Source organism: Helicoverpa armigera, chromosome 3 (assembly GCF_030705265.1).
Source record: "Helicoverpa armigera isolate CAAS_96S chromosome 3, ASM3070526v1, whole genome shotgun sequence".
Lineage (NCBI taxonomy): Eukaryota > Metazoa > Arthropoda > Insecta > Lepidoptera > Noctuidae > Helicoverpa > Helicoverpa armigera.
In genome coordinates this window covers 12,701,043-12,728,824 of record NC_087122.1, presented here as the reverse complement: position 1 = coordinate 12,728,824, position 27,782 = coordinate 12,701,043, and the positions used below count along the sequence as shown (strand labels likewise).

Sequence of the window (27,782 nt, the reverse complement as noted above, 5' to 3'; positions counted from 1 at the left end):
AAGTCATATAGGCAGCTCAATAGACGAATATCCAAGTCCTTGCGACACGATCTGCGTCTCTTTAATACGAATCGTGTTAAAGAGACCATACAGCGAAACCAAGGCTCCAAAGTGTTCGCAAAGGACAAGTCTATTGGGCAAAGCCAGATGACTAAGCTGAAACGGGAGGATGGCAGCATAGCGTCGACCAAGGCAGAGGTTTTAGGCGAGATTGAGAGGTTCTATGGACAGTTATACACTTCGGTCGCAAAGCCCGTCAACAGCTTGGCAGGAGATCCAAGAGCCAAGCTGTCCCGACATTATACCGAAGATATCCCGGACATCAGTCTGTACGAGATTAGGATGGCCCTGAAGCAGCTTAAGAACAACAAGGCGCCGGGTGAGGACGGAATCACTTCAGAGCTTCTGAGAGCGGGTGGAACACCGGTACTTAAAGTCCTCCAGAAGCTCTTTAACTCCGTCCTGTCCGAGGGCAAAACGCCTGAAGCATGGAGCAGGGGTGGGGTGGTGTTGTTCTTCAAAAAAGGTGACAACTGCCTGTTGAAGAACTACAGACCCATCACACTTCTAAGCCATGTTTATAAGCTGTTTTCAAGGGTTATCACGAACCGTCTCGAACACAGGCTTGATGACTTCCAGCCTCCCGAACAAGCCGGTTTCCGAAGAGGCTTTAGTACCATAGACCACATCCATACGCTGCGGCAAGTTATACAGAAGACCGAGGAGTATAACTTGCCATTATGCTTAGCGTTTGTGGACTATGAGAAAGCCTTCGATTCGGTGGAAACATGGGCGGTACTTGAGTCACTCCAGCGATGCCATATTGACTATCGGTACATCGAGGTGTTGAAGTGTTTGTATAATAACGCCACCATGTCGGTCCGAGTACAGGAGCATAGCACGAAGCTGATTCCATTGAGAAGAGGCGTAAGACAGGGGGACGTTATCTCCCCGAAACTGTTTACCGCCGCAATGGAAGACGCCTTCAAGCTCCTGGAATGGCAAGGACTTGGCATCAACATCAACGGCGAATACATCACTCACCTTCGGTTTGCCGACGACATCGTAGTCATGGCAAAGTCGATGGAGGAACTCAGTATGATGCTCGAGGGCCTCGACCGAGTTTCACAACGGTGGGCCTGAAAATGAACATGGACAAGACGAAAATTATGTCAAATGTCCATGTTCAGCCCACCCCAGTCTCTGTTGGAAGCTCGGTACTCGAAGTTGTTGACTCATATATCTACCTAGGACAAGTAGTCCAATTAGGTAGGTCCAACTTCGAGAAAGAGGTCAACCGCCGAATCCAACTCGGCTGGGCAGCGTTCGGGAAACTACGCAATGTCTTTTCGTCCGACATACCTCAGTGCCTCAAGACGAAAGTCTTCAACCAATGTGTGTTACCAGTGATGACTTACGGCACCGAAACGTGGTCTCTCACTATCGGCCTCATCTCAAAGCTCAAAGTCGCTCAACGAGCTATGGAGAGGGCTATGCTCGGTGTTTCTCTACGTGATCGAATCCGAAACGAGGAGATCCGTAGACGAACTAAAGTGACCGATATAGCCCACCGGATTAGCAAGTTGAAGTGGCAATGGGCAGGCCATATTGCTCGCAGAGCAGATGGCAGATGGGGCCGAAAAGTGCTGGAGTGGAGACCACGGACTAGCAAGCGCAGCGTAGGACGTCCACCAACGAGGTGGACAGACGACCTTATAAAGGTCGCCGGAAGACGCTGGATGCAGGTCGCTTCCAACAGGTATCTGTGGAGATCAAAGGGGGAGGCCTATGTTCAGCAGTGGACGTCCTATGGCTGAGATGATGATGATGATGATGAACTACTTCACCTAGAATCTAGATTAGTTATTTACTAGGTTTCCCTCAGTACTAAGAGGTTTAGAAAACGTTGTTATTTTATGTTTTGTAAACCTGTTCCAATGACTTTAAGAAGTATGGGGGAAATTACCATCTGGATATCATGGAATTGTTTGCATTTGCCTTTCTCTGACAACCACATATCACTCTTCAGAAATCGTAGCATCAATCAAGTGATATCAAATTTTCAAAGCGTACTATTATAAGGCGGCCTCTAGCAAGGCAATAAAAAGGGCCGGACGTCCAGCACTGCGGGAACCGGGTTACCGAGTTATTTGCGTGCATGACAGCTGCTTACGTCATCATGCGTGTTGACTTGTTGACGTTAGGCATTATCACTCACGATCTGATAGAGCTGCTCAATTTACTGACTGACACCTACTTTATCTGGGCGAAGAGCTTTGAAGACAGTTATAAGAAACTTGAAAAATGTCGCATAGAGGTGAAATCGTTTCAGGCATAAATCAATTTTAGTACCTCAAAGTTGGTTTTATACAAGCAAAAGTGTGTATCTCATTTCGAATTCCAAATAGATTTAAAGAAGTGCTGACTCAGCCACTTTCGTCGGAAAACTCGAAGGGTAAAGATTGCCTGTGGGTACGGACGGAAATTTATCACCCTCTCGGAATTCATCCTCACCGCTCTTAGAACGTGATGTAAGAAACGATTGAGGGATTATCTGGGAGATGGGACACCTGTTACCTACTAATAACTGGATATGGCTATTACTTTATTATGAAGCTTTATGAACCCTCCCAAACCTCCCCTTTGTTTTACTGATCGATGAAAGATCCCATTTATAATTAAATATAGTGATGTGGAAATGACAAGGTTGTCGACAGGCTTCCCGCCTGATTCCTTGACACGAGGAAGGAAGCGAAAGGTCACAAGTCACATCACAATATACTCGGTTGCCAGCGTTTTGTTGTCAAGCTCGCGTAGACATAATATTTTAATAGCTCTCCGTAGGAACGTTATGGGAGGTATTAAAATACTTCGGTTAATATCATATGTGTGCCATATGCTTTCTCGTATATTAGGCGGTGATGTCACTGGACAAATATTAGGAATTATGTCAAATGAGGTTGACATGTGTACAAAGGTTTGAAATGATATTACACATTCGTTAAGTTACCCCCAATATCTAACGTAAACACAGACGTCTGAATATCGAAATGAAGAATAATAATAAAAGGGAGAGATGGCTCTTTGAAGTGAGGGCTTGTAATATGTGTAATAAATAGCAACGTCCAAAGCATGTGAGCGAATGTCACATCACATTGAATCAGGGCTTTGAATAATCAAATGCAAGAATGGAAAATGTCAACCTATATCACGTATCTTTTTTTCCAAGAAGGCATTTCATTATTTTGTAGTATTTTCTCAAGAAAAGGCAGCATCTATCATCGGTATTGATTTTGGTATTTTCACGAATCGCTCTGGAGTTGAGAAACTAAATCCATTTATCATTTCGAGAATCTCTAAGCCTTGGAAATTATTGCCACTATGTTAAGACTTTTACTAGAGAAAGTGGGACTGGACGGAATGAAGGAAAATGTAACTACAACCATATTATTTGAATTTTATGTCTAATTGTTAGTGACTTGAAAAGTTCTAAATACTTTTTGGAAAATTGAGAAATTGACTTCGTATTTTCTATGAAATACTAAACAGTCAATTTTAATAAATTAATTCCTCAACGCCTGTAATTACATTTGCATAATTCGTCACGAAGCCTCCAAGGCGATTTTAATGTCATCTATTTAAGTTGAACCATAAACAATAACATGATAATTACGAACGCAGCCAAACTTTATAGTGGAGGGAAGCGGAAATGACGCTGTGACAATTATTAGCATCATTATGGCGGGCCCTTGCAGTTACGTTTACAATTAGCATTGAGGAAATGGCGTGGTCTGTTTGTAGGGACGCCTTTATTTGGCACGCCGTCTTTATTCTTTGTTGGACGGCGACGGAATAATTAGGAGCCTGCGACACCATTTTTAAAAGACGTGTTGTGATCCCCGGTGACGTTTTTCTAGTTCGAGGGGTGAATCTTAAACGGGGGAGACAATTTTCTCATACCGACTTTAAAAATAAAGAAAAGTTCTCTACAATTTGATGAGTATGGACGATGTAGAACATAGCTTTTACGGCGGAAAATGTATAAACACACATAAATAAGTTTTATAGCTATTCATGCACCTATTCAGAGCCATAAAAGTTATTAATACGTATGCATCACTTTTACGGCTGCCTGCGGTTTATTTGTCTGAAATTATGTGTTCATTACAGAGCAAAATTTCCATAATGATGTACTAAACTGTACCTAAATTACATTTTACAGTGCTCACATCGCTGACTAAACGAGGTACTACAGAGATATTTTCTGAGTCCTTTCTCTCACTTTTGCTATTATAAAAACAAAAGAAAATCATTGAAGTTTCGCGTTGACGTGCCCTTCTGGCAATCAAAAGCTGCGGTTATTAAGGCCTATCGGTATCTGCCTAGCCTTTTCCCAACTATGTTGGGGTTGGCTTTCAGTCCAACCAGAAGCAACCCAGAACCAGTGTTTTACAAGGAGCGACTGCCTATCCGACCTCCTCAAACCAGTTACCCGGGCAACCCAATACCCTTGTTAAGAGTGGTTATCAAACTGTTTTTAAGGCAACTTAATAAAACTTACCTTCAATATTCAGCAGTATGGAGTACGACTGAGCAGTTCCAACACCGTTGCTGACCTCACAGGTATAGGTGCCCTGGTCTTCGTACGTCGGGTACCTGATGACTAGCGTTTTGCCGTAGTTGTCTTGAGTGATGCCTTGGGAAGAGAGGATGCTGCGGCCGTTCTTCTTCCAGACAATTTGCGGTAATGGCCTGTTGGGGATTGTTTGAGTTACTTTTGTGTACTGGTAAATTTCATCTGTTTTAAGGAGCAGTATAATGTTGGTCGAAAAGAATAGGAGAATCAACCCTAACGGCAAAATTTTCTGTAGACTTGATTACATACTTTGTAGTTCGAAGACCGTTGAGTGGGTGTGATGAAGCTTTCTTTCAATAGATATAAATTAGATACTTTAATCATTAGTATTCTGTCAATAAAAATAATTCGAAGACCTTCCTGCAAAGTTATTTCGGTCAAAAATACCCCACAAAGGGTCATTGTCTCGCAATCCTAATTATGACAATATTCTAAAAATAGCTACCATTATTTATTAACCTACAGAACATAGGTCGGCCAATAAACTAGCGGTGAATTAGCGACTTGTATGTAACCCGATAGCAGAGAGAAAAGCCCACTCGCTGCCACTCATGCACGCGTGGGGCGCAATAGGTCAGTACCTGTAGCGAACTCGATAGGGTTGCCAGAGGAAAAATGTCAACAGCATAATAGGCCTCTTTGTAGTACAAAGGCTGTATGTGTTCCTTTGTAAAGTTAAACTTGGGGTGTCAAGGTAACATGAGCAACGCCTAATTGAAAAGATTGTTATTCATTCGTTTGATAATTGATCAAACGAATGAATGAATGAATCAATAAACAAAATGGCGTTCTGGCACTAAGTGCTGATTCATAAACACTAGGATAGATCAAATTTCTAATTTCTTTCCTTTCTTTCTAGGTATTTTTCTCGAGATGAATGCGCATTTAGCAACCCTGAATAGACTGTCGCAAGCGCAGAATCAACGCGTCTAACCTAAAATCTCGGATTACACGTGTAGAATGTTAAACTACTACTTGTTTGAGCATGAATGGAAGTCATTTATGTGTCATCGCTTAACTAGCTTTACTGCTAAATAGGAATATTGAAAGTGATATCTATATGAACTAGTTTAAGTCAGGTCAGGTCACCCCTTTTAGAGCTACCTTGCAACTACATAGAATTTACAATGAATTCTCAGAACTAAGGGCAACGAACTAAACGCTTATTATGTGCCGATCGATAATCCGATAATGTTGCTATATGACAACCATCTATTTATAGCTTAAACAAACGATGCATAAAGGTTGCACATCAGGTATAACACCTATCATTATGTGTGCGAAATCCGCAATAATGCGTTACCCCGCAGTTTGCGTGTCTACGGCCTCCGAACGACATAGTTATCGATTAGCTACCTCGCAGACACAACACGATAAGCCCTAGCTTGACTTTCCTTCTATTGCAAATAAAAATAATGTAAGATACTCACGTTCCACCGTAAATACAGTACAGTTCCACCCTCTTGCCTTTCAGCGCCTTCTCGACTTTCCTCGTAGTGTACTGACGCACCGGCTCATGCCTGTTCAAGGTAGGAGCGATGCCAGTCTGAGTCACCTCCAAATATATCTTGTTGCCAAACTTGTACTCATTCCTGAAGATCGAATTAGCTGTGCAAATGTATGCGAAGTCCACACTCGCGTCGTGGCGAGTCACGTTCGAGAACCAAAGGTTTCCCTCAGGGTCTAGTGTCATGCGTGAGTTGTTGATAGTTTTGAGTTGTCCCTGATCGCCTTGCAACATCCAGTACACTTTGGGTTTGGGGTGACCGTCTGGTGGTTCGCAGGTGAGTTTGAAAGGTTTGCCTTCCTCTGCTCGGACGACTTGTTGGCTGTCTGTTTCCTTGAAGGAGTTGAGTTCAGCTCGGCGAACGAACACGCTGTTGGAAGCTGCAGTTCCCCACTCGTTGTAGGCGAAGCACTGGTACTGTCCGAGGTCCTCGTCGCGTGGCTGGCCGACCACGAGGGTACCACGTCCAGATTGTTGGGAGATACGGTTGTCGTAACTCGTGTATTCGAACGGTTTGCCGTTTTTAATCCATCTGTACCTGTTGGGACAAAAATATTTGTGTTAATACATGTATATGAGAATGATCAAGTAACCGGCGACTTATCTCGCACGTTACAGTCAATCAAAGACTTGTTTTTGACTAATGGGAATTATGAATTAAATGCTTTAATGGGCAATGTTTATAGTGAATACCATTGGATTATATTATTGTGCATACATTCGAATATAGTAGTCAAGGATAAGAGTGTTAACAAAGAAACACCATAAACAAAACAATTATTATCAACAATGCTTTTATGAAACCATTGCTTTTATGCGGTTTTCATGTCTTTAGGGAAATGATAAAAATATCGGTATGGAAGCGACTGCCATTGTAAATACCTAGAAATAAAAAATCTATTAATTTAAAACCTCTATATGCCTATTATTACTTATTGTAAATTTCCTCATACCTATTCACAAGAATTATACAAAATTCACGCAGAAGTCAGCCTCAGGGGACAGTCTAAGACTACATATACGCGAGAAAATAAAAAAATAAAACCGGCAAAGTTCTCCCTTAAGGTTAGAACTATTCAAAGCTTTCTAGCATAAACGCGAGGCGAGACGCAAAGGAGGGCTAAATATTTCAAAAGGCTTAAAGTACATCTTTATGATTCACGCCACACTCCGTTAATTTTATAGCAGTAATTACATTTCAAATTATTTCACAATAATTCCGCGGTTTTCCTGCCACAATTTAAATTTATTAAAACTGTATGAATATTAATTATAATAAGCCTTTACAATAATAAAAATTAATCATTCACATTAAGCTTTGTTGCGGTATATTGTTTACTTGCCTCATCTATTTTTTACGTGATAGTTACAAAACCACACAATTTTATTTCTACAAGTTGTTTTCCGCGGTTTTCTACTCTTTTTCCTAGAGGACATAACGTTTCAACTTAATCAGTTCTAATAAACTTGAGAGAGAAATACAATGAAATTTACTTTCTTAATAATTAACGACGCAGACATGATAAACAAAAGCCTTTAGACTCGATAAATCTCCCGTAAAGATATCTTACAGACAGCAGGTCATCGACCCGTCTAGTTTGCAAGTAATAAAAGGGAACCTACGTACAGTAGTTAACCCACTTCTAGTATAAAACACATTAGCTTGGCGAGGCATAACGCATCAAGCGGTCTGAAAACTCAGCTAATCTTGGATGGCTTTATCATGTAAACTACACAATAGTGACGTCACTAGAAATTGTACATTCTTGTAGGATTAAATATTGTTATCAAGGAAACAGCATTAGGACATTCTTACTTTTAAACTGGAATTCCCATAGAGAGAGGGGTATTGTCGATGATCCCTGGTATCATCGACAATACCCCTCTCTCTATCGAGTTCCCGAATCGAAGCTGCTACTGAATTTTGTGAAGAACTACACAATAGACAGGTGTATTGTAAGGAACTGGTTTTCAGTACGTTTATTAGTAAAGTTTTTTTGCAGAACTGGAATACATGAATGAATGTGGTTTTAGCGTAACACTGGTTTCTCACATTATGTAAGGGCCAAAACCAGTCTAATTCTGAATGACAATATATTCTTCGGAAACAATTATAAGTATCACAAATTACTTATGTGCTATTTCCGAGTGCAGCAAGAGAATAAAACCCACAGGATTCCAAAATGCTAACGCCTCTCTAAAACCTTCGTGCCTTTCGTAATCTCGCCATGACTGTTCGACTCAAAAGTTCTAGGGCAATGAGATCAACAGCAACTTTACGAATACAGAATAACAGGTTTTTAACCGTCATTTTATTATTTTTAGCAAATAAACACGCGTTATTCATACATGACATAATATTTCCGAGTGTATCGACGCCTCTTGCCTCGAGATGACTGCATTCGACCAAGGCTGACTCACGCCATACATTATTCATGGTCCCACATTTATTTACTACTAATTTATAATTTATCTATTACTCAAATGAATGGGCCTCGCTTATTGTTTGTTAGTTGTTTATTAATTTAATATTAAATGGTTTCAATTATAATATTGTGTGGTCAACAAAAGGATATTATCAGCACTATACAAGCTTTTTTATAGACTGCCATTTGCTAATTATAACTACTGTTTGTTTGACATGCAATTGTTGATAGAACATCTAGGTTATTGAAATCATTACTCATAATACCTAACTGGAAAAAAGTCCCACCATTTATTGCGTTTACATCATTTCTGCATGTCAATTCTGTATCAATGTAAAAGAGTATTATCTTCTCTCACAGTAAAGTACCTTTTGAGCTTTTATATAAAAAAAATTATGATAGTAAGAAGTCAAGAAACTTTTGAGGTCAAGTGACTTCACGTGTAAGTTAAGTTAATTGATATGAACACTATAATCATTATATTTGAAACCGTTATCTGCCTCAGGTCATGCAGCCTATTACTCATATAAAAGTAACTCTTGATAATTTGATATAAAATGTGGCTTGGACTCTATTGTATGGTATTTATAGTAGCATATGAACTACAAAGTACGAGTGTATATCGTGAATAGAAATGCTGGGTCATCATCAGCGTAATGTCGTATCGTAGGGGCAAAAAACTACAATTGATTCAGAAGTTTCATAGATCGTCAACAATAGATGATGTTGTAATATGAATTGAACTACTTATTTTCAATTTTGAATTGCCCTGTATTGTTAACGGAATGGAAGTCTAAAAGAGACCAATATATTTTAGAAACCCTTCTTTGCAAGACGAGTTCTGTGATTTGATAATTAGGAATGTTCCTTACCAATTTGTATAGATAGGTATATACTTAGTTTATTCTTCACATTTTCTAAGCAGTAAGTGATACGATGCAGTCAACCCCTAGAAAGCTTAGTTACAACTTAGTCGCTAATAGGGCGCAAGTAACGCATTGAAGACAAGGAAGTGATTTAAGCCCTGCTGAGCATTTAAAAGGATTTCGCGTCTGTCTCATTTGCATACACCGTGCGAAGAATTATTAAATAGTTTTACTTTCATTCGCCATCAATATTTAACGAGATCTGAATGAATCCTGGAATTGACTAAGTGTGATGACTTTTGCTGATAAAATGTATTCAAAAAACCTAAAATACCTGAAATAAACGGTACACTATATGGTAAAAATAGTGCATATGTAACTACGTCCCTGCCAAGAAAATCATATTCATTAAAGGTCCTCAAGTTTCAGATATAAATGAACATCACAAAGGCCAAAGGCTAAATAGTTTAGCTATGAAGTGATGACCATAACGGCATGATAAATCCAACTATTAATGCAAACGTGAGTCAATTTGTTTGTCACTCAATCACGGTGCAGCGGATGAGGTTGAAACACACAGGAACTTACGTCACGGTAAGGATATGCACTAGATATCTCGAATGAAACTGTAGTTCCCCTGGGAAATCTAGGGTAGTAGATACTTGTCGAGTCCTACAAGTGATCCCCTACTATCCCTTCGGTTTAGCGATCTCTTAACACCTACGAAACATCTTTGCAACATCGACAGAGCGATAGCAAAAAGATAGGTTTTTTATTATGTTTCCCCATTTTTGCAAACTTTTCTACTTGCCGCTTGCATTTTATTTATTTAGGAAAGGAACCCTATTTGTTTTGCTCGCGAGCCGTGAAGCCTGGAGGGTAAAGTTCATAATGAAAATGTCAATGTATTTCACTCATGCAGAAACTACTGCTATGGGGGGATTTGTACGACTAGGGCTTTTAATATGAGTATAGTTGGGCCTAGAAGTCTAAATAGAGCTGCCGACAGAAAAAAATTGTATACAAAAACTTCAAGGAATGTTGTTTCCTAAAACACTGGCCATGTTTTAGTCTCTAAACTACACGTTCTACATTGCAATAGAACCGACGCCGGTCGTGGTAACAATCCACATCCCACGTTGTGAGGAACCAAACGTACATTTAAGTACACGTGCACTGTGGAGCCTACACACACGTGCTTACAACGTATTTGGATGACACTTTAAAGAACCCATGACTTCTGTCTGTTTGTATTTCTTACACAGGACTTCAAGGAGTGAAAACATTATTAGACCTTAGATTCAAGACACGTGCGAAGTCGGTACCATAAGGTTGGCCGCAAATATGGTTTATTTTTAGTTATTCCGGAGCACAATGTCCGCTGTACCATATTCGACAAGGATCCTACCTTTGCTAGGCTTAGACTAGAGCGTTTCCTAACTGATCCAGAACGGAATAAGCGTGACTGTAGAACGGTATGAAATGGAATACCTCATACATAAAATTCCTTACACCATTTATACATCATTTTAGCTCTATTTACAAACAGAATAAAAAGGTAAATTACGACACGATAAACAGAATGCCGTTTTTTGTTTGCATGTTCACTTCCATCTAGGAATTAATAAAAATGTTAAAAGCCGGCAGCCATCTTTCATTCATAACGTGATGTATTATGTATGCCTCACATGTATGATGGTTTGAAACACTTGTTATACGTATTTTCGGGGATGAATAAAAGTCATATCTTCTATTCTATCTATGAATAAAATAGTCTTCTGGGGAAGTGATGTCATTGTTTGTAAAGAGGTCCATTTGAGCATTTACGTGGATCTTTCCCATCTTTATTTTATGTGTCGTGGATTATTATTTTTTCATTTTTTTTTTATTTTATTCTCCTGGAGTGCAGGTGATAGAAATCACAAAATCTACGGAAAAGTAGCTTAGTAAATATCGAAGAAAAATTGTAACTTGTCATCTAACGAACTTCAATTAACTTTTTACAATTCTGGCGCTAATAAGACACTTCATGTTGCCACAGAAATGTGTTAAGATTTCTCAGTAATTAACAGTGACAAATAAATTAATGACTGAATTCCTCTTACTGCAAAAATAAATAATATTTTCAGTGTTGGTGTGTCATTGATACTACTGGCCATCTGCAATAATTATGACTGGCGCCACTGTGGCAGTGCAGAAAAGATTATATTTAAACTTATGTGCTTCTTAATTGTCACAAGGTTCTGTGACTTGTTTGTAAGAATACTGAATAAAGATCAATGAATTAATAAGCCAAGTATGTAATTTATTTCGTGAGAGGCTTACCGTCACAAGCTTTAAGGTGAATCTGAATAAGTTTGTTACGATATGTTATTATGGTAGTGGGCGTGTTGTTACTTACGTGGTTTACGAACAATTATCAGCTTACATCTAGCCTAACGATGCTGATAATACAGGGTGTCAGGGACAGAATCCCGAAAATTAATGGGTATGTAAGTTAGCGAAAGCACCCTTGGCGTCAAACATTCCCATTTATGTACTACCTAGTATAAAATTTTGAAGATAGAATGAAACCTGAGGCAAAATAAAGAATACCTCCGAGTAAAAGAAACAGCTATCAGATAGCACAAGTTTAAAGTAGTAAAACAAGGTGACGTACTTAGGAGCCGGTTCGCCTTCGGCCTCGCACTCTATGATGAACGGCTTGTCCACCTCGCCGGGCTGCGCCACTTGGAACAGAATTTCCTCTTGCGTCGGCTGCTTCACTATCTTCGGCGGTGACGTCACTGGACACAGAATGCTATGGTTATGACGTATTCTATTACCAAACTAAGGTTATGCGCCCACGTCAGTCGTCAGACTTTCTGTAGGTCAGATAATCGGGCCGATTTTGTAGGATTTTCTAACCGACTTTTTGTAGAGCATGTGCGTTGCACTATTGCTATCACTGTGTTTATTTTTTTCGCCTACAAAAAATCTGTCGCCGATTATTTATCGGATGTGGGCGGGCAGCCTAAGGGCTCAAGTTTACCGACAACATAAACGTCAGTTTCCTTTTAAAAAAATGTTTACTATGAATTTTCACATTCTATTTTCTAATCAGTTGTTTTATATAAAAAAAAATTGTTTATGTTGTCGGCGAAAGTTATTTTGATGTCTTAGAAGCTAGATTGTAGCTTTAATGATGTTTTAGAATGGGTATAATTTAGGCGGTCACCAAAAATATTTTTAAGACTTTAAGCTGAGGCACCAAATAAAATAAACAACTCCAAAAAAAATAAATGGACTTTATTAAAAGGGCACTAAAATATATAATATTACGATCCAAAAAAAATAAAATAACATCAGAAATGTCGCAAATCTCGCACAAATATTATTTTTGGTTCCCAAAATGGATTAATGGTCACCAAATTCTATCCAACTAAAAGACTAATATTACTACCAAAAAGTTAGTGACGAAAACGAATCGCTGCAAAACCGACTCCGCGTAGTCTTGTCTGCCCTACCCCTAGAGTGCAATTCAAAACCGCGTAGGCGCGGAGGGGCGAGGCGGCCTGCGAGCTGAGGCGCAGGTAGTTTTAAGGCTCGCCGCCGCGGCTGAGGCTGGACGGCGGAGCCGGCCAGCAAGCCGAAGCTGCGGTAGTGAGCGTGAAAACCATCTGCGACGATAAGCTCGCATGGGACCGCCGGAGCCCCGCAGCGCCGGAGCCGTGACAGAAGCCATGCTTGCTGCATGTTGCGTGCTTACATTTTAAACGTACTGAGTTACACACAAATTCATATAACAATAAATAAGCGACGTACGTTTGGGAACCCCAGTATATTAATTGGTATTTGGGAAATATTCTAGCGATCGTTAGCTTTTTTTAGTCTAACAAAAATTACCAAATTAGGAGTCATGGTATTACATAATTGGTAACATCTAAGTAGTGACAATATATAATATTTGGTCTAAAGTGTATTTTAAAGGCGTCCATATATTTTTTTAGTAGTCAATAATACGAAAAAATGGTTTTATGTATCCATTTTGGTAACCGTTTAGAATTTTTTTGGTAGTAAAATAGGTACTTTTTTGGGTGGTGTTTAAACACAAGCCTTTTAGAATTATATTTTGCCACCATAAATTAATTTTGATTTTTTGTACTTATTTTTGTTGTATGTTATATTCAAAAAACACCATACATGAATAACTAAAGTGGTTGTGTTTCATATTCTTTTTTTATTAAAACTTAAATAACCCAGTTAATTGTAAATGTCAAGGTGCTTACATAGCATTGGGTTAGGTCAGTATTTTAGCACCAATTGACTCCTACTGTTCAGTTTATATGATGTCATACTTTTTTTAAATATAGGTATGTACAATTCTCATTTTCACCAAACTACCAATAAGAGCCTTTGTTTTTAACTACGGGCCACATAGATTAAATAAATAGTTCTACATGCAAAAATTCAAATTAAAAAATAATGTAGTCTATAAGAGTATCTATTCATTTTAAGAATCTATTGGTCAATTGTTGAGAGAGAAGGCATGCAGGTTGCATTATGATCTAGTTGGCAATGGTCTCTACTACAATCGGAGCCCTGTGCATGCCAATCTTTTATAGTGGCCCTACACTCCAACTGCCAATACCGATGTGGATAGTATGACAAACATACAAACAGAAAAATTATGCTAATACTGCCTTTTGCATACAATAACGAGTATTCTTTGTGTTGTGTGTTTGTTCTTATATATGTATAGATAGATAGATGAAGATGCAACACTGCCAAGGTGACTCAAGCCATTTTGGTGAATTTAAAATGCAGAAAAGTAAGATGCAATACTGAATATTCTACTTGGAAATATTAAGAACGAATTTTTATCATAATTTAGAGTTTACGTTGAGACTAGACAACTTGAATCACATTTTCGGTTGATACACTGGTGCTTTTATATTAAGATCATGAGAAGAAAAAAATAATTAAGTGTGGCCTATGCAGAAAAACTAATTGTTTCGCATGAAAATATATTGAGTAATACAATATAATACAATTTATTGAGTCCTTCTTTCCTGAGAGAATGCAAATAAGATTCAAAAAGTTCATTACTTAAAAAGCTTTTTTTCCTATCAAACCTAAGATAAATTAAATTATGCAGACAAGAAGAGAACAACTTTTGTATTTTCTTTAGTTAAGTTTACTGCAGTGACAACAATAAAATGATGTCCACCAAGCCAATTATCGGCTACGGTGGCTGTTTTCATGTAAGGAGATTAGCCAACTGCGCAGGACATATTATAGTGCACAAGCATTTGCGCATACCATAACAACAATAAAATATGGTAACAAAAACAATGCTCTTTTTAATAAAAATGATTGAATGTAAGTAATTTACTCATTTCAATAACATTAATCATTCATAAAACAGCTTTTTCAATAATAGTCTTCTCAAATAACAATTCCTGTGAGAATCTCATTCATTATGAGAATGTACCGAGCCAGGTAGCCCCAACGGAGCTAAATTCAATCTATGACATCAAAATCTTGATCACGGCGTGAGCAAGGACAAAACAATGTTGTCAATTACAAATCTGGCGGACTACTAAATTAAGATATGATACCTATGACTAATGGATGCCTTTTATGTCATCAAAGAGTTTAGAGGCCTTGATGAATTCATCATGTTTTAATTGCGATTTTATGCAATTGCAAATAAATTGATTGACAATAGTATTTGAGTGTCACTCATCAATCAAATCTGTTGTTCTATAGGTTGAGATTTCATTCATGGCTTTTCATAAACATTCAGGAGGAAATGAGTTGATACACATATTGAATGAAACTAAACAATGAAATATCTGCATTTCACAATGTGCATATTCTCGTTAAAAAAAAAGTTGGTGTAATACGTAATGTAGTTTTCTATTCAGTATATTTTAATACATTGCTATTGTTGAATGCAAGCAGGAAGGCAATAATTACGACAGTTACAAGAGAGAGTTGTACACATACACAAACTGTCTCTTTACTTAATTATTTCTCTAGGAGCAATAAAATTGAGAAAATGTTGAATGAAATTAGGCCAGGAATAATGTAAATCTAACTTAGGACACCAAACAAGTTATTAAACTTAAATAAAAATGTAAATAATACTCACATAACGCCGCCGAACATGATAGTAACGCGATGAAATAAAGTGTGTTTGTTGTACCCATTGTCACAGGTCTCCTACTTCGTAGTACTCGTGTATCTAACAAGAAATAGAATAAACCACTTTAAAACATATTTAAACACATTTCTCCGGCACACATGTTAACCGCACTCGATGACCTAATCCGAATAAAGCTTGGACCACAATGACAACACCCACTAAAAATAGCAACAACAAAATACACTAAATTGTCGACCTCTTCTGACACAAAAACTTGTTACGGAAAGTTAAAAAGTACCGCAATTCCCTTAGCCCTTATATTTACACGGTTTCACAACAGGGTAACGCCAGAAAACCCGCACAAACTCACTATTTGTTGCCTTACACGGTAAATCAATAATTGCATTCCGTTAATGCTAACCTGATGTATCCTAACACAGATTAAGTTTAAGTATTTTAACTAGTGAAAATTATTACCTAAATGCCTGTTTTTATAATAATATCATCGCGAAAACCAACTGAAATAATAAAATTACGGATTTAAAGGCGGGGCCTCTGAGATTCACTGTCGTTCGTTCGTTCAGCAATTGACGGTTCAATGACTGGCTTGGCATAGACAAGCTTGTCCAATGCCGTATCGATTGCTAGCTCTTTTCCACTTGAACTTACATCGAATATCTTTCTCTTTTCTAGTAACCATAGACAATGGAAGTTTCTATATACGTTTAGAAACAATAGTTTCAAGAACTTGTTTTTTTGACCAAGAAGTTGCTAACAGTTTTGAATTTGAAATTATAGTGGTTATTGTATTTATGGTCGTCGGAATAAAATCATATCAGTATTTTCAATAAACACCTACTTATTTAAACGAAGTTCATCAAAGTCTCTAAATGTTCTCAGAAACCTTTTGGAATTTGAAATAACGAGTTAGAAACCGTTAATCTAAGAGCGCTTAGACACTATCGGATTTTTTAGACGCGAGAAATGAGTACGCACAACACATTCCATGCGTCGAAAAATCAGTTTGGGCACGAATCCGGATGCCGTCGATCGTTTGAAACAGTAGTTCCTAAAAATCCAGCGGAATATTCGCTAGTGTGAAAGCAGTAGTGTAAACTGAATAGCTTGTAGTTGTAGTGTATATGTCACCGGAAGGTTCACCTACTCTATGGGGTCACCGCTCCAAATTTATTGCTCTAAGGCGCGAATTTTGAATGAGGAACGTTTACTTCTTTTCTAAAATGACCCTTTCAAAGAGAATAAAATACTTACTTTACAGACGTTTTGAATGAAATCTGACGTTTTAAGTCATCATATGCATTTAATTTTCAGAACTTTACAAAAATTACAGTCGTGATTGTTTTATTTTTGTGTTTATAACAGATATAAATCTATGAAGTGTATTGTTTCAAGTCTAAAAGGATTAAATAATAATTATTTTCCCTTCGCTTGCTACATCAATGATCATAAAAATATTGGAAGTTGAATACAATGGGTAAATGTAGCATCTACTTAAATAATGGTTTTAATTTCCTAAGCAGTCGATTTTCTTGGGTAACTTAAGCAAAATCATTATTGCCTGGCTATGTGACTGGCGTAAAATGCGACTGCTGATTATTGAGGTTTCTTTTTATATGAGGTCTCCTACTCGGAGTGCAAAGCTGAGGGCGGAATTGAATAGTATTTAATAAATTGCTTCATTTCATTACAGGTGACCAAACTAATCATGCCCTTCGAGCCAGGCATAGCTATTACATACCCAGATGCACGGAGCACTCTGAAAACTGCTGTAAGTCGGAGGTCAATGTTGTCCTCCAAAAAGAGTACGTTTTACCGACCGGTTCTAATAAACGCGACTTAAATGAACACGCCTCCTTTAGAAGTCTTGGAGAGTATTACAAGAAATATGAACATGATGAAGTGCCCGTTAAAGATTCCAACCATGAAGATTCAACTGTAGGCGACAAAGGATCTTTAACTAATTCGGAACTTGATAAATTAGAGTTGAAAATATTCAAGAACATGTCACAGGAACTACAAACTGACAACTCGCTCACAAGTTTGGAGTCAAACATCAAATTTTTCAGAACGACTGTTCAAGAGATATTTGATAATTTCTATGCAAGCATGCGTGACTTTGAAGTTTATAAAAAGAGATTTAACGAGATTCTTGCTAAAAATAAAGAGGACGCGTTAGCTGATATGGAAGAGTTCATTAAAGATATGATACACCACATTATGTCTTCGGAAACTCTAATTTCTAATGAGAGCAAGAAATCGAATGACTTCGCGGCCATATCGTTTAAAGACAAAGAAACTCATATAAGCAGCTTCGACGACGACTCCAGCTTCGATACAACCACTATTTCTACGGCGGAACACCTGCATTCGGTAGTAGAAGCGTACAAGAATGACAATTATCTCACGGATTCCACTTTGACTGATCGTTCTTCTAAACCAAAAAGTCGCTCTAACAAGGAAGAGATCTTCAATATTTATCTTTTAAGTGGAAACCCATGCGTACAAATCAAGATGAATGAACGAAACCTGCTATCGGAAATCAACATAAAAGAGCCTTTTCTAAGCTCAAGTGAAGGTAAACCTGTTGCATCTGCAGAGAACATGGAGAGGCTGGCTGCTAAGAAGCTGGAGCTGAAGAACTATGTCGAGCAGCTACAGGACTATAATGCACCCGATAGAGAAATACCTGTCAAGGTTTCCTACGCCAAGAAAAATATACACCTCAATGAGGACTTTTCCCATGACCGGGAAAATGAAAAATCATTTATGTCTAAACTTTGTAATTTTTTGTGCAGGAAATTCCGCAAAACGACGTATTCGTAATAAATTGTATATGAATATAAACTCGTGATTTAATTATTCAACAAATACTTTATTGTGGACTAGACAAAGAATAGAACAAGGAACAAAATCAAGACAATCCAAAATCTTCAAACTCGCCGCGTGCCGGGCGAGGAGGGCGGCGCGGAGCCGGCGCTGTGCTCGCTCTCCACGGACTCCACGTCCTTGTTGCTCTCCGTCTCTTGCGACGGCTGTTGCTCCTTTTCCTTCTTCTCTGGAGCGGCCTTTTTCTTTTTCCTCCTGCCGTTGACGCTGCCTTTTGGTCTGCCTCGGCGTTCCGTGTATTGATCTGTAATTGTTTTTTTATGTTTTATTTTTCTGTTTATAAAAACATCGAACCTCGGATCTGGCAAAGATTACAGGTACGCGCATAAGACGCCCCGATCCTTTTGGATCTCAATGACTGAATCCCCCATTTAGCAGGTTGTCTAACAAGGGACATTCTACCGCACACACAATAGGGAAAAAATCCCGATATGTTACTATTAACATATTGAATTGTGTTTTCCCAGTTTTCTTTCCCACTGAAGGTATGAAGAAGAAAACAAGCTGTGCCGACCCCTAATAAAATTGGGATACGGACAGGACGACGATGATGATAAACTTACGGAAGGTGGACTTGTCAACCCGCTGGCAGTCATTAGGGCAGTGGTCGCTGTGCTCGTCGGGGCCGAAGAGGCACGGGCAGGCCTGCAGTTTGACGCAGACGTCGCGGCAGAACGACGACACCTGGCGAATGTACATTGTTGCATTACATTCAGCTCTGACATTGTGGATAATAATAAAGAAGAGGGTTGATGGAATCTAGAACTAGCCATCGCATCGTAATAAGTCAACACTAAGTGTTCGGGCGGTGGTCGAGTAACCCGATCCAAACCGGACACCAGCAGCCCTGAGGAACTAAATCTCCTTAAGAGGATCAACTGCCTGGGAAAGACATGGTAACCTCACCATAAGTAATTTCCCAAAAATACCTCCCGAAAAATTAAGACTCTTGACATAGCGACGCGCGCAGGACGATCCGACTGACAATCGGCGCCACAGAGACCCATTGCAGAGACCTAGAACTTTTAATAAATAGAGCTAAAACAAAGGTTATGGTGGTAGAGCGAAGTGGGAATCCTACCATGATTGACACACTCAACTAGGCCTTGTGTAGGAGTTTTACTTGTGCTCGGTTATCACTAATAAAGGGGTTAAGACGACGCACTGGTATCGCAAATAGTGCTATGCCCTAACTACAAAAGATCTGGGGCCCGATTCTCTTAAGTTAATAATATCAAAATCGAATAGAAATTGAATCGCAATAGCAGTTTTAACCATATCGGGCATTCTGCTACTAATATAAGACCAATCGTATTCTAACGACATTCGATTGGTTTGCGATTGGTCTGCTATTTTGGTGATTTTGGTCTATACGTTAGTTTGCTCTACAATCATATTGCAATCATAAATCATTTGCAGACAAAATGATTCATTATTGAATGACAGAAAAGGATAAAAACGTTAATTTCCAAGAAAAAATAGCGGAATGCCACATATGCTTCAATCGTAATCGAGTCGTGATTGGATCTAAGTCGAATGTGAATCACATTTCGCTTAAGTAAAATTAGGAGAATCGGGCCCCTGGACCAACCATATCGCGGCGGAAGGCTAAGAATGAGCTAACCACTACCCTCGTATTCTCAATTTTTCTTTATGGTACGGAAACACCTTTCTTCAAAAATAAAATAGCTAACATTTCTTCACATCATCATCATCAGCCTATAGCAGTCCACTGCTGGACATAGGCCTCTCCAAATGCACGCCACTGAGATCGATTTTCGGCTGCTCGCATCCAGCTCCTGCCAGCCGCCTTGCGCAAGTCATCACTCCACCGTGCCTGAGGACGTCCTACACTACGTTTGCCGAGTCGTGGTCTCCACTCTAGAACTCGTTTACCCCAACGGTTATCGGTTCTTCGGCTAATATGGCCAGCCCACTGCCACTTCAGCTGCACTTCGATGACTTTGGTTCTCTGACGCATTACCTCATTTCTGATGCGATCCCTCAGAGAAATGCCAAGCATAGAGCTCTTTCCATAGCCCGCTGAGCGACTTTAAACTTGTGGACCAGCCGTACCGTCAGTGTCCACGTTTCGGCTCCGTAACATTAACATTTCTTCACAGCAAACAAGATTGTAAGTTAAAACGATTAATATAGAGAATGATAATAGCAACACTCACTACAATAAATCGATGTTAAAATCAGTACAAAAAAAATATATAAAGTTTATCGTTTCTTTGTTTTGTTAACCTTAGACCTTTTTGAGATTAAAAATTTTGCGATAACCTTAAGTACTATAATTTGTGTACCATGATTTCTAGGTCGTGGTTCAACTTCTCGTGTTTGAGAAAAAAACTATAGGTCTACAACATTATTTTATTAAAAGATCTGTGCTCATCATCAACACGTGTTTAGGTATAATATCTTTATTTGATAATAACGTGCTGTGTTTCAAATGTCCAATACGCTTTCAATAAAAGAGTTTTGTGCAAAAAGTAGAAATAACATTTTTATTTACGTCTTGTAATAAAAAAACGCAGAAGATGTAAACACAAACCTACTTAAAATACTACATAAATGCAACAATAGTATGACATCAACGTTCACTTCAACATAAGTAGGTATCCCTCCACAACATATATTTTCTCTTCATCATACATAAAGGAGAGATATAAGGGAGGGCTTACCAATGGTAGTATCGACATCCTTGATCTCGCTGGCGCTGAAGTACTCTCCATCATGCGCCGTCAGCTTCACCTCGTACACCTGTCCCGGCTCCAAGCCCGTCAGGATCACGTAGTCATCATCCGTCACCTCGTTAGTCTTCGACCAGTCGGGGTGACCCTTCAGCTTGTACCACGCCACGAAGTGAGTGCCCGCGTGACCGTCCAACGAAGGAATCCAACGAACCAAGATATGCGCAGTCCCCTCCTTAGCAGGCAGTGTGCTCGTCTCAAACTGTGGAATGTCTGGCTTGGCCTTCTCAACTGATTTCGTCGACTGTTCCACGAAATACTTGTCACCTTCCCCAGCCTTGGTCTTTGCTCTGATTTCAATACGGTACCTGGTGTTGGGTTCGAGTCCAGCCAACTTTGCGTGGTCGAACTTAGGGTCGATTTCCTTGTTCCTTTCTTGGGTGGGTCCTAGAGAAGTGCCGGTGACTTTTTGGTAGTAGATATTGTATCCAGTGAGGACTCCGTTTTCATCGATAGGTTTTTCCCACTTGAGTAGCATGGCTGATGACCCGATGGGGTACGCTTCGAATGACTTGACAGAGCCGGGTTTGTCTTCAGGGGTGTAGAAACTGAGGGTGTCGCTGGGTGGTCCGATGTAGCGTCCATTGTATACTAAGATCCTGACGTTATTCTTCTTGAAGGGCTTGAACTCGCTGACTAGAGCGCTGGATGCGTCGGCTTTGACCAGTATTTCCTTGAGGCTATCTTCCTCTCCATCCACCCAGGTCTGTATCTTGTACCCCTTGAAGTGTCCTTGCACGGACTCGGGCGGCACGGGGTCCCAGTTGAGTAGAGCAGTGGTGCCGGTGGTGACCTGCACGAGGGTGAAGTTCTGCGGCGCCTGCAGGGGCACGTCCTCGCCCGACCAGCCGATCACTTCCATGGGAGTCACGTTGGATTTACCCTTACAGTTCACTGCAGATACCTGGGGAATTACATTATTCGATGAAATGTTATGAATAATCACAGGCAATTTATGACATTTTTTAATTGTTACTGAGTTCACAAGTATTACATGTTATAACCATACAGTTGTAAAATGTACTCAATTGGTCGACATGGGCGAAAAATGGAATGCAGTGCTAAATAAAAATGATTATTGTTACCTTAATTTTGTAAGGCACGAAGGTGGGTGTGTTGGTGACGACGTACTGCGTCTGCTGCCAGTCGTGGACCTGCTCCTCCACCCAGGGTTGACCATCAATGTTGGGGCGCCAAGTCACCAGGTAGTAGAACCCAGGACCGTTGTGCTCGATTTGTGGCATTTTCTGGAAAATAATCAAGCCAATAAAGTAATTACATATTTTTTCACAAATTGAGTGATCCAGAGAATAAGAACGCTTTGCGGTATATTGGAAAGATAGTTTTTAACTGGTATCATCATCATCATCAAAGTCGTTCCCCCATAGATTGGGGACCGTGACCATCATTAGTCACTCAGCAATGAGGTTGGGCCGGGATAATTTCCTCCAAGTGCTCCTTAACTGGTATAAGCATGCGAAAAAATGCTCTTGCTTGTTCTGGCTGTAAAATCTTCCAAAAGTACACAGGTGTGTATATAAATAATTTAGTGAACATATGTACCTCCCAAGAGATGACCATGTTGGTGGGGTCGGAGCCCTCGCCGACGACGTTGTCGGGGTTCTTGTAGGGCACGTCGGGCTGCGTGCTGCACACCTCGGAGTGCGACGACGGACTGGACGGCCCGATCTTGTTCCACGCGCTCACTCTGCAATCAAATACATTCTCATGAGGCAAATGAATCTCTTAGACTGAGTGCGAGGGATTTGCATTTCATTCAAGGCAGCAGACAGAGCAAATTGGTCAGTCACTCGGTATTGAACACTGCTTTTCATCTGACTGTCGGCTGTACCGGGTGTCGCAGGATGCTGATGATATAGCGACAGTTACCTGAAGGTATAGTTAGCCCAGGGACTGAGCTGGACGGTCCAGTATGTGTAGAAGGCTGGCACGTTGACGCCGGCCGTGTACCAGGTGTCGGGCGTGAAGGTGGTGTTGTACTCTATGGAGTAGCGTAGGATGCGAGCTCGGTTGTCGCCCATGGGGTGCCAGCGCAGAGTGGCGGTACGCTCGTTGCATTTCACGCCTTCCAGTTGCGGAGGGTTTGGCTTATCTGGAATTTGCCAATAACAAGCATGGAAAGTAAGAACTATAAATGTCTACGCCGGAACGATATGGCGAGAAACGGAATGCAGCTTACGCGTGGGCGACGGAACGCGGGGTGTTGGCACTTATTACTTGGAACACCCAATAAAATTACGAAATATATGGAAGTGTTCACACATTCTCCCCCGGGGAAAAGCAGGAGAGATAATGTTAAGTCCATGATGATCCGTCAAAACAATATACATAGAGCAACTATCTTATCAGAAGTAATTTTGGCACTTTGCCAAATAGTGCAGTACTTATGTAGTTAGTTGTATCTGGAAGGGAGCAGTTATCATTATAGAAATCTTTAAAATATAATTTATGACATAATAATTTAAGATAGAATATGGGGCCACTACTGTGTTATGGACGATCAATCGCAATACAAGAAAAACTCACCCTGTACAGTAAGCGTAGCCTTCGCCCTAGCTTCATCAATGGCCGTTTTCGCGATACAAGTATACTCTCCCGCGTCCAGCTCCGTGGCATCAGAGATCTGCAGAGAATAATCGTAAGACATGTGGAACCGCGGCTGATTCTCGAAGTCGATCTGCTGGTCGTCTTTCAGCCAAATGATCTGAAGCTCGAGCGAGGCGTCCGCGTTCGCGTTGCAACGGAATGTGGCGGTGGAGCCCGCTGCTACTTCATAGTCTTCCGGCCTGTCGGTGATTATTGTGCGTTCTGTGGTGATAAGGTGTTTTGAATATTACTCAAAATTATTTTAGATTGTAAGGTTTTTCTGTCAGTACAGTCAGTCAGTCACTACAGTTGTAATAGCGTAGGAATTAAAAAAGATATATACTAGTAAAATAAAACTTTCAGTTGGTCCAGCAGCAATTTCGTCAAAAGTTGAATATATTATGTTTTCCAGTGTTTTAAAAGAAAAAGGTTAAGCTCTATGTAATTACTTAAATACTTACTCTTAACATCAAGTGTTACGGAAGCGGATGCCGCTCCGAACTTGTTCATTGCATAGCACTGGTAGTTGCCCGAGTCGGGGTACGACGCATAGTGGATCACCAGGTCGCCGTCAGCAGTTACGTTGTACCTGGACAAGGGCACAGTATAGGAAATGGATAACAATAGGTTGATATTTCATCAATAAATCTACTTACAGTAACGAGATTATTTGATAAGTCTATTCTAACTACCCAGCATAGGTGGGCACAGGTAAACAAAAGGTTAACTCCGTTAGTAAATATTCTCTAGCCTTTTTAGACTGTGGTTTGTTCCATATTACAAATTCGGAAATGTCTCGTTAGAAGTCATTTTCGATTCTCATCCTTGCCTACGGACCTCTACCGCCTGGAAGATAGACTTACTAGACTAGACTATGGCATTCAAGAATACTTACTTCCGACCAGTAACCTCAGCATAATCCTTCGTCCATATGACGATCGGCTTCGGGTCTCCAATCACTCTGCACTTGAGCACAGCCTCGGAACCATCCACGACGGCGAGGTTCTCTGGTCCCTCCGTGATTTCTGGTATGAGTGCTGCATACAAACAATATATTTAACAAAAGCTCTGTAGTGATTACCCATGAAATCAATATCTAGTCATAAGTAATCCAAAAAATCAAAGTACAACAGATTTAGTTCAGTGTGTTGCAGACTGCAAGTGGAACACTGAATATTCTCTGGCTGCATTGCCACGTATATGTCGCAATATTAAGCCACTTTTCTGGAAAAAAATATGCGGGCGAAAAGAACCAACTTCATATTTCCTAATTTTGATTTTTTAAAATATTTCACTTAGTTTTGCAGACCGTAAACAGCCCTCGCGCCCGAGGCTCGTTCACTATGATTTTGCGATTACGGATATCTGCAATTCTGGCTCGACCGTGAAGAACCGGTTTTACTTAAATGTTATGTAATAGATAGCGTCTTTGTATATTTTTTTTATTTGTACATACAAAAAGTGTTAAATAATGTTTTATCTAAAATTGTAGCAATAAAAAGAAGGAATCTTCCACTGACATTATCTTGTGTTATGATTTCACTAATTAAAGTTTAGATATTAATTAACACTAATATATTCGGATGGCAGGTTAAACTGTAGGTCCCGGCTGTCATTGAACATCCTTGGCAGTCGTTACGGGTAGTCAGAAGCCAGTAAGTCTGACACCATGGGTTGCCTGGTTAACTGGGTTGAGGGGGTCAGATAGGGCAGTCGCTCCTTGTAAAGCACTGGTACTCAGCTACATCCGGTTATACTGAAAGCCGACTCCAACATAGTTGGGAAAAGGGCTCGGAGGATGATGTTGGAGAAAATGGTCCTAAACTGAAATATCTCTACTGTTCGTTACATTTTTACTGATATGTGTGTAATTTGAAAACAGAGAAGTAGGTATTTGTAGGTATAGGTTGAGATGAAAATAGCAAACATTTTATCTAATTAACGTAAAATTGTAAAATAAAATAAGTTATCATTTGTTGACCTATCCTGACATTTTTATCTTAAACTGCTTGGTTTCATTATCATTTCTTTTAGTCATTTTGATAACTTAGAAGTTAGATTGTAGGTTTAATGATTTTTTAGAATTATACTTTTGTCACATAAGACACAAACATTATTTTTGATTTCTTATACTTAAGGCATTCCCAACCGTTGGACTCGAGTTATTTTTTGTAGGTACCTATATCAAAAAACACTATGCAAGAATAACTAAAGTGGTTGTCTGTCTTTCATATTCAGTCATAAGAATATGAATAACTCACTTAATTGTAAATGTCAAGGTGTTTATGTAGTATTGTTAGATCAGTGTTTTAGCACCAATTTACTCTTACTGCTCAGTTTATATGATGTCATACTGGTTAAATATAACGATACAAGGCACATTTTTACACAACAACTAATAAGAACTTTGTTTCTCACTATTGGCCACGTAGATCCACCAAATAAATGTATGTGTAAAAATTCAATTTAAAAAAAAACAACTAAAAACAGGCTTTTAAAAAGTACAAAATAATTCGGACCTGGGTCCGTTCAGACAGACCTATTTTTCTCTTCACACAGACCGGAATGGGCTCCAATCGGCTGAATTTCTTACATACATACATAGTTAGTTACATACAAGCAGGGCTGCCATCTCAAACGCCCAATACGGACAAACATAAAAAAACCCCGGATATTTGGCATAAATCGCATAATTTCCCCGGACGAAGACTAAATGAACAATTAAAACCAAACAAGACCTAATTTTTTATCCATTTACTATGACCATTAAAACAATATTCATCATGTCGAGGACTAAACGTAGATGAAAGCTCTTTCTTCATATATCAGTATAAATAAAGAAAGCGCGAATTTTTTTTTCAGGTTAGAGACTAAACATATGAAAAGTGTTTACACGTAGAAAAGGGCGCGTAATTTGTATTATTAGTTATAGCGGCAACAGCAATACAATTTCTGTGAAAATTCCGGGGTTCATGAGATACAGCATGTTGTCAACCTGGACAGCGGATTCTTAGTATCAGGGTCCCGTTTTCTCCTTTTTGATGCCCATTACCCCCATTTCCGCCCCATGACCCTCCTCCTGGATCCGTCCTTGTGTCCGGGCGAAATTCGAGATGGTAGCCCTACTCATAGTGCCCCAAAGAGCTTAAACTTAGCTTAAACTTTACTAAATTTAGCTTTCTAAATGATTTAATGAAACCTACCTTCCTAATGATTGAAAATGCGATTACAATTGACTGAATTTAGTAACTGCATCGTTTAGACGACTGAATTTAGAAAGAAAGAAGAAAGAAAGAAACATTTATTTGTCGGAATATGGGTACAAAACAGTTGTTAGGTGTAGTTATAAGTTCTACTAACCATACTCTGCCATGATCAGGCGTACAAATTTTTATTGTTAACACAAAGTGTTAACACTTAAATCTACTCTAATCAAGTGTAATAAGCCCTTAAGCGTAATTCCAACTTCTACACTCCGCCCCTGTATAGACAATAATGTGTAATGTAGTTTTTTATTCGCTATATTTTATTACATTGGTATTTTGGTATTGTTGTAATTAATACTCACATAACACCGCAGAACATGATAGTAACGCGATGAAATAAAATGTGTTTGTTGTACCCATTGTCACAGGTCTCCTACTTCGTAGTACTCGTGTATCTAACAAGAAATATAATAAATCACTTTAAAACATATTTAAACACATTTCTCCGGCACACAATGTTAACCGCACTCGATGACCTAATCCGAATAAAGCTTGGACGGCGAGTAGGCCTAACTTGAATTCACTCGACTTGAATTATCTCTAACTCGGGTTCGAAAACCGAAATTAACCGAATGGAGCCGACATCGAGCGAAGTTCACCGATTATATTATTTGAGTGAGACTATTCATTTCATTCAATGATATTACCTATTATAATTCATAACAAACAAACAAGTGCCAT

General features: G+C 39.4%; 4 protein-coding genes across 6 annotated transcripts in view; 1 reads left to right on the top strand and 3 right to left on the bottom strand.

Moving 5' to 3' along the window:
- Nrg (Neuroglian) overlaps window positions 1–16,202 on the bottom strand; it is a 43,345-nt gene extending 27,143 nt beyond the window's left edge. For all 3 annotated transcript variants that reach the window (XR_010278190.1, XM_064043706.1, XM_064043705.1), the window contains exons 1-5: window positions 16,043–16,202; window positions 15,572–15,664; window positions 12,095–12,221; window positions 6,067–6,681; window positions 4,562–4,752 (exon numbers count right to left, since the gene is read on the bottom strand). Coding sequence is in view for 2 of the 3 variants with exons in the window: in XM_064043706.1 (XP_063899776.1) it covers window positions 4,562–4,752; window positions 6,067–6,681; window positions 12,095–12,221; window positions 15,572–15,629 (991 nt within the window). In the remaining variant the exon portion in view is untranslated. The remainder of the gene's footprint in view (window positions 1–4,561; window positions 4,753–6,066; window positions 6,682–12,094; window positions 12,222–15,571; window positions 15,665–16,042) is intronic.
- A 637-nt stretch (window positions 16,203–16,839) lies between these two features.
- On the top strand, window positions 16,840–18,549 carry LOC126053618 (uncharacterized). Its single transcript, XM_049836180.2, has 2 exons — window positions 16,840–17,060; window positions 17,277–18,549. The coding sequence occupies exons 1-2, from the start codon at window positions 17,057–17,059 to the stop codon at window positions 18,407–18,409; spliced, it is 1,137 nt and encodes a 378-aa protein (XP_049692137.1). The 5' UTR covers window positions 16,840–17,056; the 3' UTR covers window positions 18,410–18,549.
- Window positions 18,517–20,674, bottom strand: LOC135119337 (scm-like with four MBT domains protein 1). Its single transcript, XM_064043704.1, has 3 exons — window positions 20,457–20,674; window positions 19,036–19,156; window positions 18,517–18,716 (listed from the first exon to the last, which is right to left on the bottom strand). Exons 1-3 carry the CDS (start codon window positions 20,493–20,495, stop codon window positions 18,517–18,519), a joined length of 360 nt encoding a protein of 119 aa, XP_063899774.1. The 5' UTR covers window positions 20,496–20,674.
- Window positions 20,675–20,954: 280 nt separating this feature from the next.
- LOC126053597 (neuroglian) lies at window positions 20,955–27,621 on the bottom strand. The gene is made up of 8 exons (XM_064043703.1): window positions 27,404–27,621; window positions 24,731–24,872; window positions 24,297–24,424; window positions 23,776–24,057; window positions 23,119–23,341; window positions 22,792–22,936; window positions 22,314–22,475; window positions 20,955–22,132 (listed from the first exon to the last, which is right to left on the bottom strand). The coding sequence occupies exons 1-8, from the start codon at window positions 27,459–27,461 to the stop codon at window positions 21,125–21,127; spliced, it is 2,148 nt and encodes a 715-aa protein (XP_063899773.1). The 5' UTR covers window positions 27,462–27,621; the 3' UTR covers window positions 20,955–21,124.
- Between the last annotated feature and the right edge of the window lie 161 nt (window positions 27,622–27,782).